Source organism: Micropterus salmoides, unplaced genomic scaffold (assembly GCF_014851395.1).
Source record: "Micropterus salmoides isolate LMB-PRFRI ecotype aquatic unplaced genomic scaffold, ASM1485139v1 Ms_hic_scaffold_21, whole genome shotgun sequence".
NCBI classification, from domain to species: Eukaryota; Metazoa; Chordata; class Actinopteri; order Centrarchiformes; family Centrarchidae; genus Micropterus; species Micropterus salmoides.
Window position 1 is genome coordinate 17,808,199 of NW_024041262.1, and position 24,531 is coordinate 17,832,729.

The following is a 24,531-nucleotide window of genomic DNA, read 5'->3' on the forward strand; positions in this document are numbered from 1 at the left end:
ATTTATAAAGCCTCTATATAAGCCTATCTATAAAAAGATACTTTCAAGTTGCATTATGGGAAGTATCGAATCCAGTGTTTTTGGACCTTGACTCATATTGAAGACTGAAAGTTAGGCCTCAGTCTCTGCTGTTTCAATTTTGACTATTCTTTATAAATGTATCTGCTGAAATCTGCTCTGACCTCAAAGTTTACAGAAATGCAATATTAAATCACTGGGGTATCATTTAAATTGATACACTGATGGTCAAATACCTGCACATTAGGAAAATATGGTGGCAACATCTTACCAGAAAAGGTTGTATGGTTAGATTACATGGCATTTTGTCCATTCTCTTATTGGTTTTGAGTCAGACATGATCAATTCATGACATGGCTCAAGGTCAAAAGGGTCAAGTTGAGATTTATCTGACTGTTGCTGCGTAATGCAACTTTATTAGACCCCTTTGATGACATGACACCAGAAAAATAAATTGATTTAAATTTCAGTTGGTGGGTCATGATGAGTGAGGGGTGAGGAAATATCAAAGTACACCAGAGCGGGCTGTGGAAATTATATACAGGAAGCTGTTCTGTCCTCATGAGTCCCCTCCATAGATACTGATCAATATTCTTGAAGTAATGGAATTGTTTATTCCTTTTCCTGATGAGGTTACCACTTCACTTGCTTTGTTTCTACAAGGGCAGACTGTGGACCTGACATGAAAGATTTTCACAGTATTGTGTAAATATTATGACACGTGCAATGAATAAAGCCTCAGCATTAAATTTGAACTGTTCAAAAAACATGCCATCATTTCTATCACAGGGGAAATGCAGGAATTGTTTGCTCTTCAAATGCTCTCTTTCTATGAACATATTGAAAGAGATATTATCCTTGAACACTCTATTAATTCAACCTTAGAGATCTGTGACAATAAGGATATCGTTGAAAGGCTGAACATCGCGGACGAGAATCTTGAAGATACATGCTACTGTATCTACAGCAGTTTGTTGAGGCATTCACATAAAGACACATTACTGTATGACACTCCGTTGAAATGCTACTAGAAATTATTTATCCCTATGTTTTCCACACTGCTGCAAGACAGAAATGAGGCAACAGCACTGCAAGTTATTTTCACATCTTGGCAGAGTTTGGGCGATTTTTGTTATGAATGTGCTGCAGGAGTTTGGTCCTATTCTCCTGTTTGCCTCCCATGCAGATTCTTGTGCCATGACACAGGTTTTTGTATCTCTCCGGGGCTGCTGTGGCTCAGGCTCCATCAGCATGACTGATCTCATTTATCCTAGTCGCATCCAAAGAGGCCTGCGGTGTAGGGATGGGAGCTTCAATAGCAGCAGTGTTGCAAAAGTGCAAAAGTACAGATCATTGAGCTGTGCAGTATGGCAGCCGGGGACTCGCATGTGTGACTAACAGTTTGTATTAAGGATTTCTCTGTATGGGAAACTCCAGGGTGCAGGAGATGTATAATACTTCATAATGAAATAAACAAACAGATCACAAGCCTCCATTGCATCTTCTGTACTTGAATCAATATTAGTCTATCCATTGTTCCTGCTGAGATGTCAACCACACATTTAAATAAATTGTCTCTAAATTTTTGAAGTGGACTTGAACCAAGTAGCCAGAAATGATGCCCACTGCTATTTATTCATTGAAATCCTAGATATACCATGAAATGACAAGAAATTAAAGAATATTATCTGAAGAGGACAAGCACATCTTCAGCGGAGAGAGATGAAGATTTATTTGTATGCTGTTGATGCCTTTACAGAGAGAAGCTCATTCTGTAAACGCATGAGCAGACACACCATCTCATGATATCTGTCTCTGTAGCCCCACTTGCCATGACATTTTGTTCCTTTGCTTGTAATTGATTTCTTCTTTAATTTATTAATATAGCCTGGAGCACAATGCTAGTTATCTGGGGCCCACCAGGAGCTTAATCTTTAATAAGAGTGTTCAAGTAACATATTGATTACAGAATCGATGTCTGTGTATTTGCCCTGTGCTCAAATGATCACCATGAAATGGAACAGCATTAAGTAATAAGGCGAGTCCCTTTTTCAATTATTTTGCTTCAATCTCTCTCTGCTATTTGTTGAATGATAGTGTCTAAATCTTTAACCATAACTTTCATAACAAGAAGCATTTCAAAGAAACGGATCATTTCATTTCATTTCAAGTAGCTTTATTGGCATGAATGTTTAGGTAAACAATGTTGCCAAAGCAAAAATTCAAATTCAATTCCAATCACTACATACTACCACCTCCAAGTCTTACTCAATATAACTTATATTGTTTTATTCCAGATCAAGGTCAAAAGCTTTAAAGGTCAGTATCATAGATTCCAGATCACATCATATTCTTTTCTACCTGCAGGATTCCAGTGTTTGCAGCTGATTTACAGAGAAGTGATAGTTTCATATATTCACTGGACGTGTGCTATCAGACAGTCAACAAGAGGCCTTGGGATCAGGTGTGCCATCATCATCACAGAGCAAGTGGATCTGGTTATAATTTTGTATTCCTCCTAGCTACATGTTGCACAAAACAATCTGAATGAATCCCTATTGTTATTCTATTGTGTGCAATATTTCTGATTATATAACCTTTACATTATTATATAACAGTAGTCTTAATAAATTTCCATTTTTACATGAATAATAGTACAAAGACAGAGTAGATACTTTTACGGGTGTTTCTTCAAATGATGTGGATTTGACATGAGAAGTCACTCCACTGTTTTTGCATAATTTTCAGAATAAATGTGCCATTTGAAAGCAATTTCTCCACAGTGCACTTAAGCTTATGAAGAGCAGCTCCGAAAAAAGCTCAGCAAAACAAAACAAGGTGTCTGTATAAAGAATGAGTAAACATTCTATATATATTCTCACTAATGCTCTAAATATCTTAATCATAACAGGTCCTGGATTTTTTTCATGCCAATATGCATTTGGCATGTTTAAGTGAGAGACAGACAGAGCAGCTGATATATTAATAACACACCTCGTTGAAAATATTCTGTTGTTTTCTGTCTTATATTATATATATATATATATATATATATATATATATATATACACACATCTTATATTATAGGTAAAGAAAGAAGTCGATAATGGGTGTCTACACACATATGATTATGATGATATGATATTCATGAAACATGAATAGACAAAATCAATTGAATCAGTAGACCACATCAGTACACATCAGCAGGGTTTAATGAATCTCTGCTCCAGCAACCTCAGCGGGTTAGTTTGAGTGCAGTGGGATGAACGTTGCAGATGTCGAACCATTGCTGATCCACCTCCTTGTGTGGCAACAGGCCATTTCGTGGCAGAAAGGGCCGGCGCTGGCGCTTGCGGCTGCCCACCACCTGCCAGAAGTGCGTGCCCTTGAGTAGAAAAATTGCATTATGGGTGTAGGAGAAGTAGGCAGCATCGATGTTGCCATCTGGATGGTCTCCACTCTCCACTGGAGGGAAAACATCTCTGATGTTTTTGGGGAAGCCTCTTGCCAAGCTGTTGGCTTCCACGTTGAACGCATACACCTGTTTGAACAGATAATTGTTTTGCCTCTTATGAAGAATTACATTCAATTAAAACACAACAAACAAACCACAGAGGAAGTGCTTGTTTGGATGAGCATGTTCCCTCATAATGCTGAGAAACAACGAATTAGCTTGGGCTAAGACTTGCTTTTTGTATATCCACTTGTTCCACAAACTAGTATGGTTAGAATGCAAATCACATAAGGAAACGGTAGCTGTAATGACAATTATTTCAGATTCTTTTTATTTTGACAGAGGGTCCCTTTAGAAGACAGGTCCACAAAAATGACAAATTTGCAATTACTCAAATTACCCAAACTTGACACACAGTGGGGCTGTGACACTGTGGCCTTTTCTGACACAATACACGATTACTTAGGTTACAAACAATTGTTTGTAACCTAAGTAATCAAACTGATCTACGTGCTTCCTATGCAACTCCCCATGTATCATGTGTCAAACAGAAGATAAGGATATAATTCTTACAAGACTGCTTTTGAAGAAGTAGATGTGGGAGTCCCTCCTGTCATAAAAGGCTGTGTCAATGGGACTGAACACCCCTGGGAAACCCTCAGAGATTAACCTCGGATAGCCGTGACCTTCAGGGTCCTGTCTGAACACGTGGTCATTCTCATTGTCATACCTCCAAAACTGAGTACCTGTACACAAAAACAACATCCACCAACTATATCTTTCCAGCTAGTTTTTGAAAATGATTACCTTACTGGCAAACTACAGTACATGTCTGTACATCCAGTATGTAGGCTAGTACTGTGTGGAGACCTACCTTTAAAGAAGTAAACAGCATCTCTTTTTCTGGACCAAACATGCACATACGCATCCACTCCCTCCATGGGAATTCCACGCCAGCCAGTCTGCAGTGCAACTGGATCTCCATAGCGTGTGCGGTTGTTTCTGTTTTCATATAGCCAGTACCAGCCGTCTCTCATGAAATAGGTGTTAAAGCGGATGACCACTTCCCCATAGGGTGTCTTCTCCTTTCTGATCCAATCAAACACTGTGTTAAATGGACCTTTACAGCCCCCTGTGTTCAAACACAACAACATTATAGACATGTATAATGAATAGTTTTGTGTTAGGCTTTTACTGTAATTATTTTAATAAATCTATTCCTCTGGCTGTGTGTGTGTGTATCTATATATATGTCCAGCAGATGGTGTTGTTAACATGTACCATAGAGGTGCTGAATGGCTTTCCTGTCCATCCAGTCCATCTCAAAGCCTGACTCTGTGGGCAAATAGCTGGGCTGCATTATGGAGCCAGATCTGTAGATGTGGGGGAGTCCCAAAACATGGCCGATCTCATGAACTGCCACCTTATGGAAAGAAATGTAAAAATGTTGTTAAATTGAAATCGCTGTAACTAAACCTCTAATTATTCTTTTTCAATAATAACATCTGATACTTACTTTTAGGAGGCTGATCCCACTGCCAGCATTGGGACCAGTGAAATGTTCGTCGTCATCAAAGTGTATGTCACCCAGGAACCAGGCGTGGGCAAATTCTTGACCAGTGCCATCAAACCTCTGATTGCAACCCAGATGCCTTCCTGTGTGGAATATAGATGCACAGAATAAAATAATAAAAGAAGATGCACTGTGAATTTGAACAAAACATTATCTACACACAGTGCAATGTGTTACTTCACACAAGGGGACAGTATAGTGAAAAATGTTAATCATCCAGCTGTTGTGCAGTAAAGACATACAAAGTATTATTTTACAAAACCTATTCCTTATCTATGAAACACTGATAAACTGATAAATATGTTGATTGGTAACATTAAAGCTATTGACGTAGTCTGTAATTGAATTAAATTATTTAATTTGATCATTTTACTGACACACTTCGGGGGAGCAAGAATTTTAAAATGTTAATTGTGTATTTTCTGTGAATGTCTGACAAAGCAAGTGAGTAAAAAACCTCTGTACTGTACTTCAGCAAGTGCGCTATGGACCTTTACTAAAAATACACTGTGTGCTACGAGGCTGTCATCATTTATTTTTTGCAAATTGAAACAACTTATTAACCTTAACAGAGAAGTTATGTTATTTTGAAACAAAGATTAGTAGTAAAAAATAAAATAGAAACTGGTCCAGACCTACCTGTGCCAAATCCCAGCTTGATATCCACATCCTCCAGTGGGGAATGCGTATCCTCCACAAACTCCAGCGGACACACCTCACTCCACATCCTGAATGCCATTCTGAAGATGTACCTCTGGTCTTCAATAGACAACTGACTGCTGTAGCCTTCTCCTATGAGCCTCCATTTCAGCACCCTCTTAGAAAAGGCCATGTAACCAGTTTCACTCAAATCTCTCCTGTGCCTGTTTTTGGATACAAGAGTGGCAAGGTGACGTTTCCTGCGCCGCACTGCTTCACTCTGATGTATGTTTAAGTTGATATTTACCATTTGACTGTCCATGTGGACATCATATGAGCTGTTTAAAGAAGTGTTATTTATTATATGATCAAATAAGGAAATGCCTGTGAGGACACTTTCTGTGTCATTAAAACTTAATTTCTCATCTTCAAAGGAGTTAGAAGGACTAACAGAAGAAGTGTCACCGATTATATTAATTGCTGTGTTGTTACTGCCAGTCTTATTAAAAGTATTACTGGAACTGTTTTCAGTTTCAGAGACACTACTGTTCTCAGGTGCTACAGGGATGTTCAGGTCAATCTCCTTGTCAGGGACTCCACATCGCGGTTTGTTCATTGCTATCTTGGTGGCCTCATCAAAAACACCTGTGACAGGCAAGCCCGATACCCTTTGAAACTCTTCAAGTGCTGAAACAAATGCTCGCCTCCCAGTAAGACTGTTGTGATCATCTTGATCACCATCCCAAGGAGCATCCCTTGAATGATGCACTGAAGTTCCCTCCTGGATCGTGTCTTGAAGGTCATCCATGAAGTCATCATTAAAAGAGGTGTCTGAATCTTCAAACTGGATCTCCTCCCAGTTCACTGGCTTAATGAATCCATATCTAGAGAGAAATAACTATAACAGGACATGGGTTACATTATATCGTTCCTATAATCAATATCTAATCTAAGAGATGTTTGAAGTTTAAAAACAAACAGCAACTGGAAAATTGAATTTACCTCTGCTGTGTACTTGTCTGTTATAACACCAGCTTGGTGAGAAGTAGGGGTCTGCACATCAGAATGATCCCGATTATGGAAAAGTTTCTCAGCATCAGCTGAGCTAATGCTCGTCCAAAAAAGCAGATATATCAGCTGGATAGAAGTCAGCATCGTGGCGTTGATTTACTCGTGACTTTACAAAAGTGATCTTATGGCAAGTAAGAAGCAGTGCACAGTGCTTTATAGGCAGATCCTGAGTGTCTCCACTCCCATCTAAAGGTGCGACTCCTTAGATGTATCCCACTTTCTTCAACTTTGTGTGAATAGTAAAACCGTCTTTACTGTCTCCAACTGCTCAATTTGACTAAATTGCATAGATGTGTTATACATGCTCCATTGGTTTTAAATGGACTGTTGTCAACCTGTGGAAACAAGTTAAAACCTCCACTTTCATGTGGACAATAACAGTTTAAGACAGCCATGACTTCTGCCAACACCTGTTTTGAATAGGACACACACACATTTGTTTTATCACATTGACCAAAGTTTATTTTCAAAAATAAACGTTTACCTTCCTGAGCAAGCTTAACACAAATAGAATTATAATTACATTCGTTTCCATTTTTAAGGCTTTTATGGCACAAAAAAACAGCTGATATACATATAAAACTGGAAAGATGGGCAGTAAAGTAACACAGACAAATGACAATACACATGAATAATACAGAATATACATAGAGAAGATAAAGTGGATGGATTCAAGAGCCTGTGGGTGGTTATTGTAGAGCTTTGGCTATCGCTGCTGCCAGGTGTTCAGGTGTTGGCTTTTCTGCAGTACAGCTGACACACAGGCCTTCGGCAGTCATAGCGTCTTGTGTAGTAGGCCCTATGGTTGCAAACTGGAAACAAATAAGTGGCTGTCAGAGGCACTGAAGATCTGCTAAGTGCAGATTCATGCATTATTTTATGAGTTTGACTGTGAGAAGGCTGTACCTTTATTTGAGTCAGCTGTTCACCTGACAGCCTCCGCACCACTTCTAGGCAAAACTTCACTCCTGACGGACTGAAGAAAGCTATGCTGGCTGGAGTGCCCTATAAATGCAGATAAATTAAGCAGTTATACATTTTTAAGTACTCTCTACAATGCAGTAGCAGTGGGGCTTCACCTGCTCTGTGAAATAGTTCTTTAGATTTTTCTCCAGATCTGGATGTTCAGCTGTTTGATAGACAGTCAGCGTCTCCAGGGGCACTCCTGGAAGCAAAAAAACACATCCCTGAAGTGATAAAGGAAGAGCAATTATTATTTTATAATTGGTGTAACACCAGTGGGACTTTTATCATCTTCAGTTTTAATCGTGAAGCACAACAGGGGAAAATGCTTACCGTTGTCCCTTAAAGCCGTCGGCAAGACTTCCCTTTTGATTGAGCCACAGGGGAAAAAAAGTGGTGGAATATTTGTGTCTTCTCCTATGATGAGAATTAGGTATAAGGTCATATTCGTCATCAGACACAATTATACATTTTCTATTAAATTAACTGTGAAGAATGCGGAAGCTTAAAAATATATCGTACGTTCAATGATCACACGTGATAGGACCTCTGCTGTCCCTGTGTCCTCGCCCAATGGTTTCAGACCCAAATTTTGTACTGTGCAGGAAACAACAAGTTAAACAAATGCTTTATCATAATTTCACAAAATCAACCAATTCAATTACTAAACACACAACTCATAAAAAACTAACGACAAAAAGATTAACGTTCTCTAAAGAAACAAGGTAAAGCACACTCCAGGAAGGTGCTGCACCTGCTCGTTTTCTAGAGAGCAAATAACTGCTGTGTGTCACAGCAAACTGTCAACCTATTTCCAAATGACTGAGGGTAGTAACATCAATTCACACACTTCTGTCAGCACCAGGTGCCTGACACACTCTGCTAGAGTTAGTATTAACAAAGCAAGGGTTTCAAAAAGCACAATGTGCAAAGATGGATTCTGTTTTAGAACAATTACTTTAAGAGAGAAGTGTTTTCATATGTGACAATAACTCACCTAATGCAGCAGTTGCCTTTCCAACCACATAGATGGACTTGGTGTTCCATTTATCTTTAACAGAGCTGTTCCATTCTGAATTAATAATTAGGAAAAGGATAACATTTAATCATGGAAATTGTTTCTAATCTCAGTTAGCAGTCCACAGTACACACATAATTGAAATACATTTAACCAAACAAATGCTTTTAGAGGATTACGGTCATTATATCAAATGAAATGCAATTTCCTCTCACCTTCCATCCTTTCTTCTGCTTCTAAGCATATCTTCACAGCCTCCACTGCTCTTGGACTGGTAAATATAAGGCCTCCATGTTTTTCAGGTTGGAAAAGCTGTAATAGGAAGACATCTTAAACAACAGACACATTACTCATAAAGCAATACACATGAAAATACATGAATGAAACAAATACTAATTCAATACAAACAATGGCGTTTACCTTATCTGACAAGGTGTTTAATGAGATGAACTTAAAAGACAGCACAGGAATAAGGGTTCCTTTATGTCCATGTGATGCCAGCTCCTGTGGAATTAAAATATTAAATTCCTTTCAAAATGTGCAATGAAATGCAAATCATTAAATGAAGAGTGCTGTGCTGACAACTGAAGAGAATACACATATGAACAAAGTACTGTTGAAAGCAAGTGGATTTAGGGAATGTGCATTTACCTTAATGTAAGGATCAGGTCCAGATTCTCCATCTCTTGGCTCTTTGAGAAGCAGTACATGCATCTTGACAAAGGCCTTAAAACACTGGATCAATAAGATAAATAGGGAATAATACAACAGAACAAACCAGAGTGGAATATGAATCCTACTGTCAAAAACGCAGCCAAAGTCAGAAACTCAAAACTGCAAAAACATTGAGGACAGGGGATGTGAAGGCACAGCAAGCTAAGCTACGCCCTAAAACTGTCATATGTAATCTGCTGATAACAATACCGTTGAGTCACGATTATTGGACTGTATATGAGGTGCAAACAAAAAGCAATAACGCCACACTTTCTGGTTGGATGTATCGTAGTATGTAGCTAAGACTTGGTTAATGTGTATTCCTATGTGATATTGTTTACATTAGCAAGACACACTGAATGACAGTTTAGCAACAATAACCGTCACCTTTACAGAACCTGTCCGTAATGCCTAGTGATAATAAGCGACTAATTGATATCGCTTGTATGGTACAATGATTATGAATTCCTTTAAAATAGACAAAATATTGCACAAAATCCAAGTACCTTGAGTTATCCCCACCGCTGAGTGGATGACGACTTCAGCCAGCCACATCAAGAAGGGGAAACATAACATTGAATATTCAACTAACTTCCCGAAATAAGGTGGGTAGGTGAAAAACTAGTATTTATTTCATATTATTTAGCCTTTATAATTAGACCATATAATGCAAGTACCTATTTATAATAGTAAGATAGTAGTTTAGGCACAGTTTAAATAACTGTTATCCCCTTTTCTACAATGGTTTATTCCATTCCATCCCCCCATTCCAACAGGCGACAGGCCAACATTGCGGCTCCGAATGTTGTTCCAGCAAGCGGCAAGTCGTGTACATGTGGAGCCAAAATGGCGGCTCCAGAGCTTCAGTTTCCTACATTAGTCTGTCGATGAACTTTGAGCTTTTCTCCGCCCACTCGATTGACACGTGTGTTGCCTGTTTGCAGCATGGCTTCTTCTGCTAAGAGGAGAGCAGTGGGTTTGGGTGAAAATCCTGAGGAAAGCGGCAACAGCTCCGATGAGAATCCAGAGGAGGAGGATGATTCCGGAGAGGAGGACAGCGAGGCATCAGATGAGGAGATCAATGAGGTAAAAGAACAAACAGTTATTTGAATGTGAATGATGTGCTTGGCGATGCTAGCCAGCTAACGTTAAGTTAGTTAGGTAGCTAACGCAGCTGTCGGCAAATGGCAACAGGAAGCCACGCAATTGTTTAACGTTACTGTTGCTATCAGCCAAGTTGCTAAACTAGATAAATGTCCTATGTAAGTAATGTTAGTAACGTCGGTGAAGTTACTGTAACTTTAGTCTAACTGTTACTCTAATAACGGAACTGGAAGCATTTTACAGTAACGTTACACGTCAAAACTCTAACGTTACTTCAGTGAAACAAAACGTACTCATTCACTCAAAAAGTACATGAATCAAAGTAACAAAAGCACATGTAATTAAATAATTTCCTCAAAGACAGGAAAGCAGTTTCCTGTTGTTGTTGTTGTATGAATGGCTCTCCCTCTTTTGTTGTTGTTTCACATTCAGGAGGTCATTGTGGACTTTGAAGCCCACACCATTTCAGCCAACGACTTCAATGGCGTCAAGAAACTCTTACAACAGGTTCGGGACAGTATTTGTGTTACATCGAAATTATCACGCTCCTATGTAACGTTAATATAACATGGTCTCACTGATGTCACTTCTGTTATGTTTGGATATAGGTCTTCCTGAAGGCTCATGTAAATACATCAGAAATGGCGGACATCATCATTCAACAGAATCACATTGGAAGTGTCATCAAGGTGAGCTACTCAGCAGTTTAATCTCATCTCGCATGTTACATAGTGTTGTGTCGTTCAAAGAACGTTTCGTTCATAAGACCTAATCGTGTATATGACTCGGGATGAACGGGTTGTCTCAGTGAGTAATTCGTTCATATTCACGCATGCGTGAAGGATCTTGGACTCTTACATTCACTCGTCACACGGCAGCTGCTTGGGCTCCGTCAGCACAAGAAACAGAATTGATTAGTTCACGACTCTCAACTGTGGGTCTGTTTGAGTCGTTCATTTGTCACGTGACAGCTACTGTGGAGCAGGAATGAAGGACTCGTTCACCGCTCACATGGGTCTTACTCAGTCTTTCGTTCACTCGAGTGCTGCCAGCACCTGAGAATGAGAGGCAGGTCGGCTGTCAGGTAACAGTCACTGGACTGACATTATATCTAATATCTATTTTGTGACATTTAATAAAAAATAATGTTATTACAGCGCAGTTATGTTGTGTTAAGTTATAGTTTTAACACAGCCGCACCGTAACTTTAGTCCTGCTAGTGTTTACAGCCAACAGCTGATGAGAGTTGTTCTGGGTCCACTCCAGAGTTCTACCTGAAGCCGAATTACCTCAGTTCGTCTCCTATCCAAAACAAACGGACCCGGCCATTAAAACTTGAAACACAGCCAGGTAACAACGTTAGCGTTAGCCCTGTAAACAGCTAACAGCTGATCCAGGTCCACCAGAGAACGCAATGTAACCTTTTCTTTCTCAACAGAGCTGTGCTGTTGTTTCACAGCTCGTGACTGGTAAACAACCTGCAGTGTTTGAGAGCGATGCGCTCATGTGTGTTTCTGTCTGCAGAATCCGGACCTGATGTGGCCCATTCTGCGTCCAGAACTGCCAAACTGTTGGTTTATATAATATGTTTATTTCTTTGTTCCTCTCTCTGTGCTGGAGTTCTTTAAGAACTTGGTGGCTTGATCCAGATTATTATTAAATTGGTTGAATTTTAAAAATTGGTCTGGTTGTATACTCTGGAAAGATTGTGAAAATGGAAGGATATAGCCGGAGTAGTGGTGATTACATATTGACAACACATTTGTGTTTTTTACATGGTTTGAATTTGGTTGTGGGCTCAGGGGGGTTTATATAATGATGATATACAGTAATCAAGAGGTGAATTTGTGCATTATACTTTGTCATATAAAACAAGCCAGGCGGTGTTGTGTTTTTGTTTTTTAATCGCCCACTAGAGGGCTGCAGCGCTGCAATAGCCTAGTTCAAATGAACGAAATGACTCAAAAAAAGATCAGGTCATTTTAATGAACGAGATTTGAATGAACGAGTCTCTCAAAAGAGTCTAACTTGCCATCACTAATGTTACAGGTGACTTTAACAGCAGTTTCAGCTCTAACATGTATCCACATCTCTTGTCTCTTCACTTTGCTCCAGCAAGCGGAGGTGCCAGAAGACAGCGATGATGACGACCCAGATGAAGTGTTTGGCTTCATCACTATGCTCAACCTCACAGAGAGAAAGGTAACACCGCTCATGCACACCAACCTTACCTTAGAGACTTACTGGGCTCTGATAATGTAGGAAATGAACGCATGTGATGCTGGTTCAAATAAAATGTCATTGTGTGTGTCTGATGCTGTTGATAGGATTTGCAGTGTGTGGAGGAGGTGAAGGAGCTTATCGTGAATCAGTGTGAGAAGAACTCCACCCAGAGCGTGACGGAACAGCTAGAGCAGATCCTCAGTGACACCAGCAAGCCTGTAGGATTACTGCTCAGTGAGCGCTTCATCAACGTGCCTCCACAGATCGCCCTCCCACTGCACAAACAGCTCCAGTGAGTTCCACTCAGTCTCCTTATGTTCTCCTCAGTATTTCCTTTCAGGGAGTAATCTACTCTCAATCATGTTGTCACTGTTAAAAACAGCTACAAGTCATACCTGTCAACATTGGAATTTGAAAATAAGGGTAATGTTCAGCGGCCACCCTGCGTGCTGGCCGTTCCCCAAATACAGTCCACATAACTCTTAGATTTAGACAGGGTTCACAAAGTGATTCCTAAAATCACCACTAGGCAACCACTTGCTTTAAAATATCAGTGCAGCAATAGGTGCGTTCGAGATGACGGCGGCTGACTTTCGGCGACTTCATAGTCTAAGGTGAGCTGCAGGTGACTTGGTGAATTATTTCCCCTTAGATGTTACAGCGAATGTTCTACATACTGCCACCTGCTTTATCAGAGGGGAATGTAGCAAACATATCAAATAAACCCAGTGGTTTTAAAAAAATTTTTTATTTTTATTTTATTTATTTATTTTTTTAACCTGTCCTGCCCAGCAGCCTGGTATAGAGTATAATGACCTGGAGACCATATTGTGCCAGACAGATTTTACTTTAACAAGAGAGTATTAAAATACTCCTTTGTCTGTTTTATTATTTATTTAATTATGTATTGATTTGTCACCGGGCCGGACAGGGGGGCAGACACGGGGATGGGGGGGGGGGGCAGACACGGGGAGGGGGGGGGGGGCAGACACGGGGATGGGGGGGGGGGGGGCACAAACAGACAGCACAGAGAAAGGACAACACCTGTAAGAGAAGGGGGGTGGAAGGTGGGGACGGAAGGTGGGGACAACAGGGAAAAGCTGTGGAAAACACCAATTGCAGAAAGCAACGAAACCTGCAATAGAACAGAGAGGGTGGCTTGGGGAGGAGGAAAAAAAACAACAACAAACAAAAACAACAACAAACAAAAACAACAATAAAAATAATAATAATAGTAAAAGACGACCAGCCGAACAGCAGCAATAAACAGCTGACATAGTAAGACAACTAAGAGAAAAATGAAAACAAGAAACAGTCACACACACTAAATGAGCAACACAGCACAGCCACGAGAGCTGGAATAATAATTAATTTAAATAAGTAACTGAAAGAAAAGCATCAGGAATAATTCTACCAGGGACAACCTAAATTTGTTTGTGTCTGTGTGCGTGTGGGTGGATATGTCTGTGTGCGTGTGTACATGTGTGTGTGCGCATAAGCCTGTTAAAGAATGTAGTTGTTAGTGAGAGTGGGGCGCCACGACTGTGCCACACCTACCCCAGCAACAGGCAGGCAAGAACCCCAGTAGCCAATAGGGATGGGAGAAAGAAAAAGAATAAATCAATCAAAAAAAACAGACTCCCAGATGCACCGCGATGCAAACGCAGAAGACCCCGACCCAAATGCCAGTTGACAACGTAATGCCGACGGAACGCAAAAGTGTAACCGGAAGAGCAGCGCCCGGACCGACCGCGGCGCGCACACAACATAGACCAGTGCCCCCCCCCCCGCCCAGCATCCCACCGCCGCGCAGCGAACAACCAAAATGCCCAAATGCCACGCAATCATCAACACCAATGCACAAGTGACGAGCCCAACGCGCACACTGCGCGAGCACGGCGACACCCAATGCCCAGCAGCCCCCCGCAAATCCCGCGTGCGAGGTTGGGCAAATGAGAGAGAGCAAACGGAACAACACGACAGCGAAAGCCAGCGGAAAGAAACACCAGCAGCAAGTCCCAGCCCGGCAGCAAAGGTCACCGTGCACCCGCCAATAAAAGTCCGCCGTCCCACCAACCGCTGGAAAAAACTAAGGCCGCCGGCGCCAGCCGACATTCCCCATGCCCAGCACGCCCCCCGGCCGCCGTGCAACACCAGCCAAACCAGCAATGAGGCAAAATCAACCAGCTCAGCTGCATGCCACCAACAACCCACCCACCCGTCAAGGGCTGAGAACTCCAGGCACAAACCCAGAAGAAACTGGAGCACAGCCCTGCCCCGCACCCACACTGCACATCCCGAAAACTAACTATATACCTCAGTATCCAGAGGGGTCCAACAACTGGCCGACAGAGAAATGGGGAAGCACGGATCCGAGGCCAACGAAGCAAAACAGGGACGCAAACAGGTCCCTCTAAGCCAACGAGGAAATGCCTCCCCCGGACTCCAATGCACAAATTAAATGCCCAGCAGCCATCCAGAGACCCTGCCCAGGGAAAAAGCATAATGCATCAAGATGCATCGACAATCGCCCCACAATCCCACCGCAGCCCACCAAACCGCAATCGGATCAACCCGCGCAGAGACCCCCACCCCCAGAAGCCAGGACACCCTGCGACCCCCAAAGCGCAAAGGACCCCAGACCGCATGTCCCGGGGGAAGCTGTACCCTGCCCCAAGGAAGAACAGCAGAAAGCCGTGCCGGGAAGCTCCCTGCCGCCAGGGAGCGATAACGCGGGAGAACCAGGCCAACGGTCCCCCAGCCCAGCCAGAGGCATCCCTCCCTACAGTGCAGGCAGTGACAGCAGCCCCCGAGGCCGATCTCATCCCCGGACAGGGGCCCAGCACCCCGAGTCAAGCACCCCCAAGGAGGAGCACCAAAACCTACACCGGCCATGCGCCCCAGAGACTCCCGAATGCCCCCACCGTGAGAGAGCTGGCAGGGGGAAGCAGCGGGAGCCTCACCTCTGCCGAAGAGGGCCCAGGCGAGGAGAGGAGACAACGGGCCCCCAGGCCCAGGGACACACCACCCGCCCAGAAATGAGCAAAGGCCATAAGCCCGAGTCCCCAGAACCCTAGGTCAAGGGCGGGCCCCCACGCCAGGGGAGCCCCGACCTCCCCCCCCCCAGCCCACCCCAGGTCGTCACCAACCCCACAGCACAGGGTACAGGGTAGACAGGTATGCTGCAGCTATGTTAAGGGCTTTTCATAAAGATTTGTGCAGAAAAGTAAACTGTGTAATTCTGTCCTTCAGGGAAGAAATAGCTGAAGCTCAGATGACGAATAAGCCAAGTGGGAGGTGTCACTATTGCCTGATGATCAGCAAGACCTGCAAAGAAGCAAGCAAGAGTATTCCAGCCAGAGGAGCTCCCAAAGAGGAATACATGTTTGTCAATGCAGAGGAGGAATTCTTCTATGAGGTAAAATTAAGTAAATGCAAGCAGAGTCTAAGATTAACTAAATGTCTGATAAAATACAAGGGGCACTTTATATACAAGATTTGGATGATAATTTACTATCCGATGAGCTAAATCTGTGTGTGTTTTACCCTCTTATTCTTTAATATATTTATACTTCCAAAGAAGAAAGGAGCACAAAAAATGTGTATTCATGTCTAAATATTCCTGTAGATTTAAGCATTGTCTGTATTCTCCTTACAGCAAGCCATCATAAAGTTCCACTACTCGGTCCAGGAAGAGGCAGACTCCTGCTTGAGTGGCAGGTGGTCGTTCGACGACATACCCATGAAACCCTTCCGGACAGTGATGCTGATACCAACAGACAGAATGTCTGCAATTATGGACAAACTCAAAGAATACCTAACTGTGTGAACCTCACAATAAACGGGAATCTACGCACACATTCAAGGCCTTCAGGCTGGTTTAATATATGTTTTGGTACTGTCAGCAACAGTTATGCCAGTGTTGTAAACCACATAGTACATGTTGCACAGTGATTCTTTTTTTTTTTTCAGCAATTTTAGAGCAGATTTTACAAATTCTGGTTCACTTTTAAGATGCAGAAGAAAATTACCACATACCCTGTAGAAATATACAACGGTTATATCCTGTGAAAATGAAAAACTCAGCACTAAGTCATGTTTTAATAAAAATGGCTTTTGTTCATGACAAGATTATGAACCAAGACACAATTGTATAAGTTGTTTGTGTTCATGACAACAGCTGATACGTGCGCTAGCCCAGTCTCAGCGGGCGGGGGGCAGGGGGGTCATTTGCCATCAAGTAAAATTACATTAATGCTTTTAAAATTGATAGATCCAGAACTTTTTAAACATAACTTGGTAGAAATTACATTTTCATCTGGATTATTGACATGAATTCGAACATACTGTAGACATTTGTGTAAACAGGATAATCCTTGTTAATCATTAATAAATGTGTTGTATCCATCTGCATGCCTTGACAATTGTTTGCTTTCTTAAGCTGGCAGAATATTATGTTTCATTCTTAAGCTGGCAGAATATTATGTTTCAGTCTCAAAACCTTCCAAACCATGTTAACCTGAAGAGAAAGCTATACCAACACCTCTGAAGAAGGACAGCTTTGCATAAGAAAGGGAAAGTAGATGACAAATTACTACTATTGCAGCTTGTACATGCACACTGTCTGTTATGCGTACTAGAGGTGTGATGGGATGTCCCCCCCCCCCCCCCAACTGACAACACCATCTGCAGCTCATTAAAGTCTAACAATCTAAACAACCGTCAGGATATTCGCATTTCCAGACAGTGTTGAAGGGGAGAGCAGAGCGGGGGGGAAAGGTGAGAAACACGAAAACTTATTCAGATGCAAGCACTTAAGAAAAAAAACATGCTGGCACAACTGTTGTATTTGACCACAACTAATAAAAAGGTGTTCATGATTTACTACATTTTGCAGCATTTCAATTCATTAGACAGCACCTTCACCTTCTGAAAATGTGATAATGATGGAGTAAACATTCTTTCTCATGCACATGTCAGTATCGGAAAAAACTTTTAAGCAACTGAATGTTATTACAGCCCCTGATTTGCTTTGACTAAACGTTATGCAAGCATAAATGCATTTGGTGATAGCCTAGATTTTGATATTTATGATTTTGCATCATTGAATCACACATCTGTCGTAAGACTGTGGCACCGCTGCAGCACTACTGTTGGCGTTGCTGCTGATTGCGATGGCTTTTTGTTTCTCGTCTTTACATTTTCTGGATCCATCTGGGTCCAACATGTCTTGCAGTATGTCTTTGCTTTCACTAGGTGGCAGATTGTAGAAAAAGTACAGTGGTGCCATTTGAATGTACCTAAAATGACAAAATAGAAATGGCATTATTTGTAAAAGATGAAAAACAGGTAAGAATATGGTTAATGCTTATTTTTTCATATATTTAAAAAAATCTAATGTGGAGAATATAAGAGGATTAAAAATATTTAAATTAAAATGTGACCGAATGGCTACATTTTTACAGTAATAACAAAAACAATCAAAACTTGTCTCACCAGTTCGGTGCATAAAAACATAAGCCAGGTGGACTCAGGTGGTTGAAATCATGACACACCTGATAGTGAGCTCAAAAAGGGATTAACTTACACTTCAGGGGAAATTTCAGAGACTGTTCTCATGCAGTTGTTCTTTGAAAGGGTGTACTCGTGGAAAACAACCCACTCTGGCAGCCCCAGCTTGTGTGACTGAGCACCGTAGCCGGACAGCGGGTGCACCTGGGCCATGTGCTTGTGTGTCAGAATGAAGTAGTTTCCTGATCCGTCAACATCTCGAGCAATCTATGAAGAGGAACTCTGTGAACTTAAATACAATTGAATTGCTGGAGGCAAATTCATTAATACTGACATTTCTTGCTTCCATTATACCTGCATGAAGAACCCAGCCAACAGAGCTCTTTTAATGTTGTGGGTGTTGGTCTTGGTTCCAAAGGAGGGCTCGGAGATGGGAAGCTCGATCCTGTTCAGAGTCTCAGTCAACTCTGATCTAATGACCTCAGCTGCCTTCAGGGCGGAATGATCCAGGAAATAGTCCTGGGACCACTTTTCAGCACTGAAGTCTGAAACATAGAGTGAAGAAGAATTTTGGACAAACTCAGTCATGCATTGAAACTCAGAAATTGGGTCACAGCATTAATTAAAACGTTCAGCTTGGATGAGGTCCAAGAGTGTCTACTACAATTAAACCACCTTCTTTGTTACTTTCATTTTTAATCCCCAATTACAAATGTACATGTTGTAATTGAATGTACATGGTTTTCCACCTAATGTTTTTTTCAAAATCGCTTTATTATTTTCTCAGGATTTATGTATTCATACATCTTTCATTTAAAATTTATTGTAATGCTTTATTTAATGTGAAGCATTTTTGACATGGTCTCTTTAATTTTTAAAATAATCTCATGTAATTTTGGTTTTGAATCTTCTGTTTTTACTTCCTTATAAAAAGACATTTAAAAAGACTTTAAAAGTGCCTCAGTGTATGAATTGGTATGATGACACTAGGTTATATGTTACAAAATGTTTAAATTGTTTTGCTGCTTTGCCTCAGTGAAGAACATATTCAGAAACACTGCTGTAAGGATGCACCCGGGTATGACCCATTATTGCAGCATGTCTAAAAATGTCTTATTTTACTGTAAATTGGCTCTGTCCACTAACTGTGTCTTACATTGGTCTTTCTGGCTTTGTTTGAAGGCATTGTAGATGTTTATGAGGGTGAAGTGATCGCCTTCAGGGTGCTGGAACTTTCTTAGACACTGGACTGCCTCGTGGGTCATGCCAGCAGGTGGCTCCAGGAAGCAACATGGCGCTAAAAGACAAGGAAACAATGAGGTCAGCATCACTGAGACAGGCCACTTACCAAAGATCACCTGGTTCAGTGAGAGAAACTACAGCTTTGTACATCTGCAAAAAAAACTACTACAACAATTAATTTATGAACCAGTCAAGCAGGTTCTTCACTCTTGTAACAAATCAAACTAAAGTTACACACACGAACCTGACAGCATTGCTGCGATCGTCAGCATCTCACTCACACAGTCAAACTCGCAGGATGCAACCAGCGCTTTGGCCGTCTGAGGGTCCAGAGGGATTTCAGACATTATAATGCCAATCTCAGACAAGTTGCCATCATCATCTAAAGCTGCGAGGTAATCCAGCTCCTCCAATGCCTGCATGAGACCCTCGGGATCTATAACCAGACCAGCAAACAGCGTTAGTTTGACATGTAAATTCCATAATTCAAAAAGAACTGCAAATAGTAGTGTCACAACATTTGTGCATCTTTTTTTGGGGAGGGGCATTTTATTTTAATATGTTGGGAATTCCCACCAGGAGGCCCCATTGCCCCACAAGTGGTACTTTCTAAAAAAGACACTATAAGATGAGATGAATTTGCTGAAAATATCAGATAGAATGTACCATTTCTCACAAGGATTCTCTTCTCTTATACAAACACCAACTTATACCATCACAATCACCCATAATGATGTATGTATATAAGGGTGAGTAACTTCCACGACAAATTTGGCAAAAATGTAGAGATATTACAGTATATTTTGCCTCTACTTCCCCTTCATTGTACTTGTACTGCCCTAACGAGACATCTTGTGTAATCGTTAATGAGCTGGCCTCTTTTAGCCTGTTCTGTTCATGTTAGGGTGGGTCAGAGCTCAGACAATAGTTAGTAGCAGGGCCCTGTCAGCTCAGCTAAATCATGGCTGACTGGGCCCAAACAGCTATACAGAGCAATCTGTACTTCTCATCTGTAATTCCACTGCCCAAAAAAGCCTTCCCACATACACCACTGTGGCTGTGTTTTAGGGTGGAAGAGAGATGCTGTCTGTGGGAACCAGTAACCTGATAATAAAAATGTTTGTTATCATGAATCATGTTTCAGTGGTGATGTTGTGCCGGCTAACCTGGTCTGTCGATGAAATCGCACTGTGCAAGGCCGGCTATCTCCATCCTTTTCAGGAAAAGGACTGTTGGTGTGATGTTGGACTCCAAGATCTGTGGGGATTTCTCTACAGGAAGCTGGGTATCTTCTGGATACAGGCAGAAACATTTACCTGGGAAATACATTGAACTAGATTCACTAACTCATCATTAACTCTGATGTTGTTCTTCCAGCATTATTATAGTAAAGATTCCAGGATGTTTTACCATGTCTGAGTTTGACATCATCAGAAAGAAACCTTTTTTATCCTTTTAAACTTGTTTAAGTGTCATCTAGCAAGCAGATTGTCAGACATACCGGTTGGTCCAGACAGCTGCTTGCGTAGGTCTGCCTGACATTGACTGACAGGTTGAAGTACCTCCGAGTTAGCTCTTATTCTTGGATTGTACACCTACACAGTCCAGAGTACAGAGTTAATATCAGCATATTACTCATTGCAGGTAAATATGTTTGGTTGGAAATAACGTACCATCTTTTTCTGGACTCCTGTGTCAATGACAAAGTTGACAGACTCTGTAGGCCACCACATATCCTCCCCCTGTTGGGTAGAGAGGAAAACCCTCCTGGACCTCTTGGAGTCTGGTTGCTCAGTCAGGACAGGCAGTAACCCTCCCTTGCCTGGGCACAGGACCACAGAAACCATCTGGCCCAGCTCCGCACCCAGCCTGGTGCCCTCTCTCCGGAGAATGCTGTAGGCACAATGAACGTCCTGCAGAAGAGATTGCAAGCAAAGTAGAGAGAAGTGTGTTAAAGCAGTCTCAGCTTTGCTCCCATGAAACCACTCGTAAAAAAAAAAAATCTCTTACCTCAGCCGAGGCAAAAAACACTACAACATCTCCCTCCTCTTTGGTTCGATGGATCTCCAGCACCAGTCTCAGTGCTGAATAGAAGGAGTCTTTGTTGCCGCTGTTGCTGTGCACCACCTCAGCAGGACACGAGACCTCCAGACTGATGAGCGGGATGCTGCCGTAGTGGCTCAGCAGCTTGTCGGTCATGGGTGGGATGGTGAGGACCACTACTCTAAGCTCATGCCTCTGCAGCAGGATGTCCTTGAGGAGACCCAGCAGTATGTCTGTGCTAACTGTCCTCTCGTGGGCCTGATCAATGATAATGACCCCGTAGTGCTCCAGAAAAGGGTCTGACATCATCTCTCTCAGCAGCATGTCATCAGTGCAGTACCTGAGTGATAAAAGCCACCAGAGGGGTTAATAGTGGACGCGGTGAAAATGGCAACTTCAGGATAATAGCTACTTTTCTCAAAAATGATGATATTAAATACAGAAAAGACTCTCAAATCCTCACATTTGAGAAGATGGAACCAGTGAATGTTTGGCATTTTGGCCAATAACTGAATGACATTGTTCTGTCACAAAGACGTCTTTGATTTATTGTGATGAGCAGCATCTCCTATGACTCTCTTAAGTTCTTCATTTACGCTGAAGCAGAATCACAGGGGGTCCGTGTGTGTGTACCATTCACGATGTGAGTGAGGAGCACAGGAGAGGAAAGGATTAAGAGTGACAAAGATGGTTTGTTGATGATATTAAAATTACATTCAAACGTGCTGCTGCTGGCTGTGAAATAGACAGACGGAGAGCTTGTCAACAAACCTCAAAACAGTGTCGGAGGAGCAGCAGGTCTCCAGAGGGATTGTGTAGCCCACTTCGTGGCCTATGTTGACGTCCATTTCATCAGCCACGCGTAAGGCCAGATCTACAGCCTGCTGTCTGTTGGTCTGTGTGCACACAACCATGCCATGCTGGTACTGTGCAGTCAGACAGAACTGTGCACACCACTGAGGGATCTGGAAGAGAATAATCACTAAATGTTCAACTTTCCCACGTCATTGCATGTCTTGGCTTTGCTTCAGAGTAAAAATTCTGCATTTGCATAAGCTCAGTAGCAAGTATCCTTTTAGGATCGTACTACCAGCTTTTGTTCAAGCACACAGCAAAACAAACAGTGACAGGAGATATCCTATAGTATTATCGCTCATAATGCAAAATTGCTTTGGCAGCATGAGGCGGCTCCAGCAGATCAGGGCTTAGCAGCAGGAGGTCCCCTAACACCCCTGCTGCAGCCTTTGTGAAGCTTTCCTGTCAGGCAGGCTGGAGCTTGGACAGCCCCACAGTGACACAACAGCATCTGCTGAGCTGGGCAGCCTGTTCACACAAGCTCGAATAATGGCACTCTTTACATGTCAAAGTACAAACAAAAAAATAAATAAATAAAACATATCACAGGAACCACAACTGTGTCAAACAGAGAAGTTGTGCTGTTTAGTAGATAAACAAGGCAGTGCTGGGCAGAAAAACACAACTGAAAGGGTTTATGTCACATTTAAAATCAAATCAAGGGAAGCAGACATCTCACATTTGATAGACTGAATAGGCTGGACTGAGTAAGTGGCAAAAGTATGCATGTTATTCATACAAATTGCATTATGCTTTGGTATTTGGGTCTAGTCTGAAGGAAGTGAAAATGTCCCTGAACAGAGAAAATCATGCAGTATTCTTTAACTCTAATGCCCCAAGATCACAGAGAAGCTCCAAAATTACTTTCCATGTAGATGAGAGCAATTGAAGCATCTACTTAAATCAGAATTGAATGTGAACTTTTCTTTAATATAATAAACTGTTTTTGAAAGACACTTGCCATCTTTGTCATCCTTTCTGTTTACTCCTTTCATAATAAAGATATTCATATTATTGACCATAGAGTCTTACCTGTGTACTCCTCCCAGTCTTTGCTGTCCCAGACACAATAACCAGTTGGTTGTTTGCCAGAGCGTCTTCAAACTCACACCTGACATTCCAGACTGGCAGAGTCTTCCTCTCTTTTAGTAATTTGTAGTAACGTGAGGAAAAGGGCAAGCCATCGAACTGATTTAACTCCAGATCATCTCCAAACCCAAATGAATCTTCCGGAGGACATTCCTCACTTTCAGCGTGAATGTCAGGCTCCGCTGAATTATTTATCTCCGACATGACACATATATTTGTTAATCCGGCCAGGAGCACAGAAAGGTTTCCCTACCACTCCAGCTAAGCGTCCATTTCGTTTTTAGCGAAATATTTTAACACCGATACCTTTTCGCGCCATCTATAGCATACAACATAACATAAATTCTCGTACTTGAACGGAACATGAACACAACCTCTCTACTAGGTGTCTTAATTGTGAAAACTATATTTGCTTAGCTATTCAAAGTTGTTCTGTTTGGAGTGGACTGACGCGTAGTGCGCACCGGTGCGTAATTTCTCCCCAGCGTGGCTTCACACGTGTTGTGATTTGCATACTGTAGGGCTGCATATTCCCCACTGAGCAATGTCCACGAGCTTGTCATAATCGCCTGCTTATCCAAAATAATCACGTGCCAAGTAGCGAGAACTATGACGTCAAATTCCAAATATCCACAAAAAGCGTCTTCCTTTTCACGTCTGGTTTAAATTAATAGGTGTACTTCATTTGTGTGCTATATAATCTTTGAAGTAGTCAGAATACAGCATGTATAAAAGATAATGTCTGCCACTTGAAAAAAGATAGATAAATACACCATCTAACGTTTCCCCTCATAATTACTATATATTACATTATTATTATGAATCATTATCTCAAGTTATAATTATGATATAGTAAGCCGTACATATTTTAATTTTTTAACTTTTTTTTATTAGATGTGAAACACTTATCATTGGTAGGCAATTTATTTCAGAAACATTTTTGTAATATTTGTTCAAATTCTCTTTACATCACACAACAGCAATCAATACATGACATGATCTAACACAAAGATG

At 41.7% G+C, this 24,531-nt stretch overlaps 4 protein-coding genes across 6 annotated transcripts; 1 reads left to right on the forward strand and 3 right to left on the reverse strand.

Annotated features, from left to right (window-relative positions):
* Positions 1-3,158: 3,158 nt before the first annotated feature.
* On the reverse strand, positions 3,159-6,839 carry mmp21 (matrix metallopeptidase 21). Its single transcript, XM_038734959.1, has 9 exons — positions 6,687-6,839; positions 6,247-6,582; positions 6,154-6,183; positions 5,685-6,000; positions 4,989-5,128; positions 4,754-4,895; positions 4,347-4,604; positions 4,046-4,218; positions 3,159-3,559 (listed from the first exon to the last, which is right to left on the reverse strand). Exons 1-9 carry the CDS (start codon positions 6,837-6,839, stop codon positions 3,254-3,256), a joined length of 1,854 nt encoding a protein of 617 aa, XP_038590887.1. The 3' UTR covers positions 3,159-3,253.
* Positions 6,840-7,190: 351 nt separating this feature from the next.
* uros (uroporphyrinogen III synthase) lies at positions 7,191-10,018 on the reverse strand. 2 transcript variants are annotated; one of them, XM_038736268.1, is made up of 10 exons: positions 9,957-10,018; positions 9,388-9,471; positions 9,157-9,240; positions 8,952-9,048; positions 8,716-8,790; positions 8,241-8,315; positions 8,052-8,135; positions 7,835-7,920; positions 7,662-7,760; positions 7,191-7,567 (listed from the first exon to the last, which is right to left on the reverse strand). In XM_038736268.1, the coding sequence occupies exons 2-10, from the start codon at positions 9,448-9,450 to the stop codon at positions 7,445-7,447; spliced, it is 786 nt and encodes a 261-aa protein (XP_038592196.1). In that variant the 5' UTR covers positions 9,451-9,471; positions 9,957-10,018; the 3' UTR covers positions 7,191-7,444. The 2 variants fall into 2 exon arrangements, with proteins under 2 accessions (XP_038592196.1, XP_038592197.1); XM_038736269.1 differs by lacking the exon at positions 9,957-10,018 and having other exon boundaries at positions 9,388-9,914.
* A 340-nt stretch (positions 10,019-10,358) lies between these two features.
* Positions 10,359-17,190, forward strand: LOC119916300 (BRCA2 and CDKN1A interacting protein). The gene is made up of 7 exons (XM_038736267.1): positions 10,359-10,536; positions 10,987-11,061; positions 11,163-11,243; positions 12,670-12,756; positions 12,882-13,069; positions 16,030-16,195; positions 16,436-17,190. Exons 1-7 carry the CDS (start codon positions 10,396-10,398, stop codon positions 16,604-16,606), a joined length of 909 nt encoding a protein of 302 aa, XP_038592195.1. The 5' UTR covers positions 10,359-10,395; the 3' UTR covers positions 16,607-17,190.
* Positions 17,191-17,844: 654 nt separating this feature from the next.
* Positions 17,845-24,002, reverse strand: dhx32a (DEAH (Asp-Glu-Ala-His) box polypeptide 32a). Of its 2 annotated transcripts, XM_038736265.1 has the most exons (11): positions 23,461-24,002; positions 22,345-22,538; positions 21,541-21,913; positions 21,204-21,443; positions 21,032-21,125; positions 20,697-20,846; positions 19,775-19,966; positions 19,445-19,585; positions 18,643-18,833; positions 18,365-18,555; positions 17,845-18,077 (listed from the first exon to the last, which is right to left on the reverse strand). In XM_038736265.1, the coding sequence occupies exons 1-11, from the start codon at positions 23,719-23,721 to the stop codon at positions 17,879-17,881; spliced, it is 2,226 nt and encodes a 741-aa protein (XP_038592193.1). In that variant the 5' UTR covers positions 23,722-24,002; the 3' UTR covers positions 17,845-17,878. The 2 variants fall into 2 exon arrangements, with proteins under 2 accessions (XP_038592193.1, XP_038592194.1); XM_038736266.1 differs by lacking the exons at positions 22,345-22,538; positions 23,461-24,002 and adding an exon at positions 22,037-22,296.
* Positions 24,003-24,531: the final 529 nt, after the last annotated feature.

Bases quoted from the DNA above. Each gene is read 5' to 3' on its own strand.
- mmp21 (XM_038734959.1), bottom strand. From the start codon at position 6,839: ATGCTGACTTCTATCCAGCTGATATATCTGCTTTTTTGGACGAGCATT. The intron at 6,001-6,153 runs ATCGGTGACACT...GTCCACATGGAC, and splicing joins ACAACACAGCAATTAATATA to AGTCAAATGGTAAATATCAA. The intron at 5,129-5,684 runs GTAGGTCTGGAC...TATTCCACACAG, and splicing joins CAAGCTGGGATTTGGCACAG to GAAGGCATCTGGGTTGCAAT.
- uros (XM_038736268.1), bottom strand. From the start codon at position 9,450: ATGCATGTACTGCTTCTCAAAGAGCCAAGAGATGGAGAATCTGGACCT. The intron at 8,791-8,951 runs GTGAGAGGAAAT...TTATTAATTCAG, and splicing joins AGCAGAAGAAAGGATGGAAG to AATGGAACAGCTCTGTTAAA. The intron at 7,761-7,834 runs GTGAAGCCCCAC...CTGCATTTATAG, and splicing joins AGAACTATTTCACAGAGCAG to GGCACTCCAGCCAGCATAGC.
- LOC119916300 (XM_038736267.1), top strand. From the start codon at position 10,396: ATGGCTTCTTCTGCTAAGAGGAGAGCAGTGGGTTTGGGTGAAAATCCT. The intron at 11,244-12,669 runs GTGAGCTACTCA...ACTTTGCTCCAG, and splicing joins ACATTGGAAGTGTCATCAAG to CAAGCGGAGGTGCCAGAAGA. The intron at 13,070-16,029 runs GTGAGTTCCACT...TCTGTCCTTCAG, and splicing joins CCACTGCACAAACAGCTCCA to GGAAGAAATAGCTGAAGCTC.
- dhx32a (XM_038736265.1), bottom strand. From the start codon at position 23,721: ATGTCGGAGATAAATAATTCAGCGGAGCCTGACATTCACGCTGAAAGT. The intron at 20,847-21,031 runs GTATGTCTGACA...TGTATTTCCCAG, and splicing joins GCAGCTGTCTGGACCAACCG to GTAAATGTTTCTGCCTGTAT. The intron at 18,834-19,444 runs GTAAGACACAGT...TCTATGTTTCAG, and splicing joins ACAAAGCCAGAAAGACCAAT to ACTTCAGTGCTGAAAAGTGG.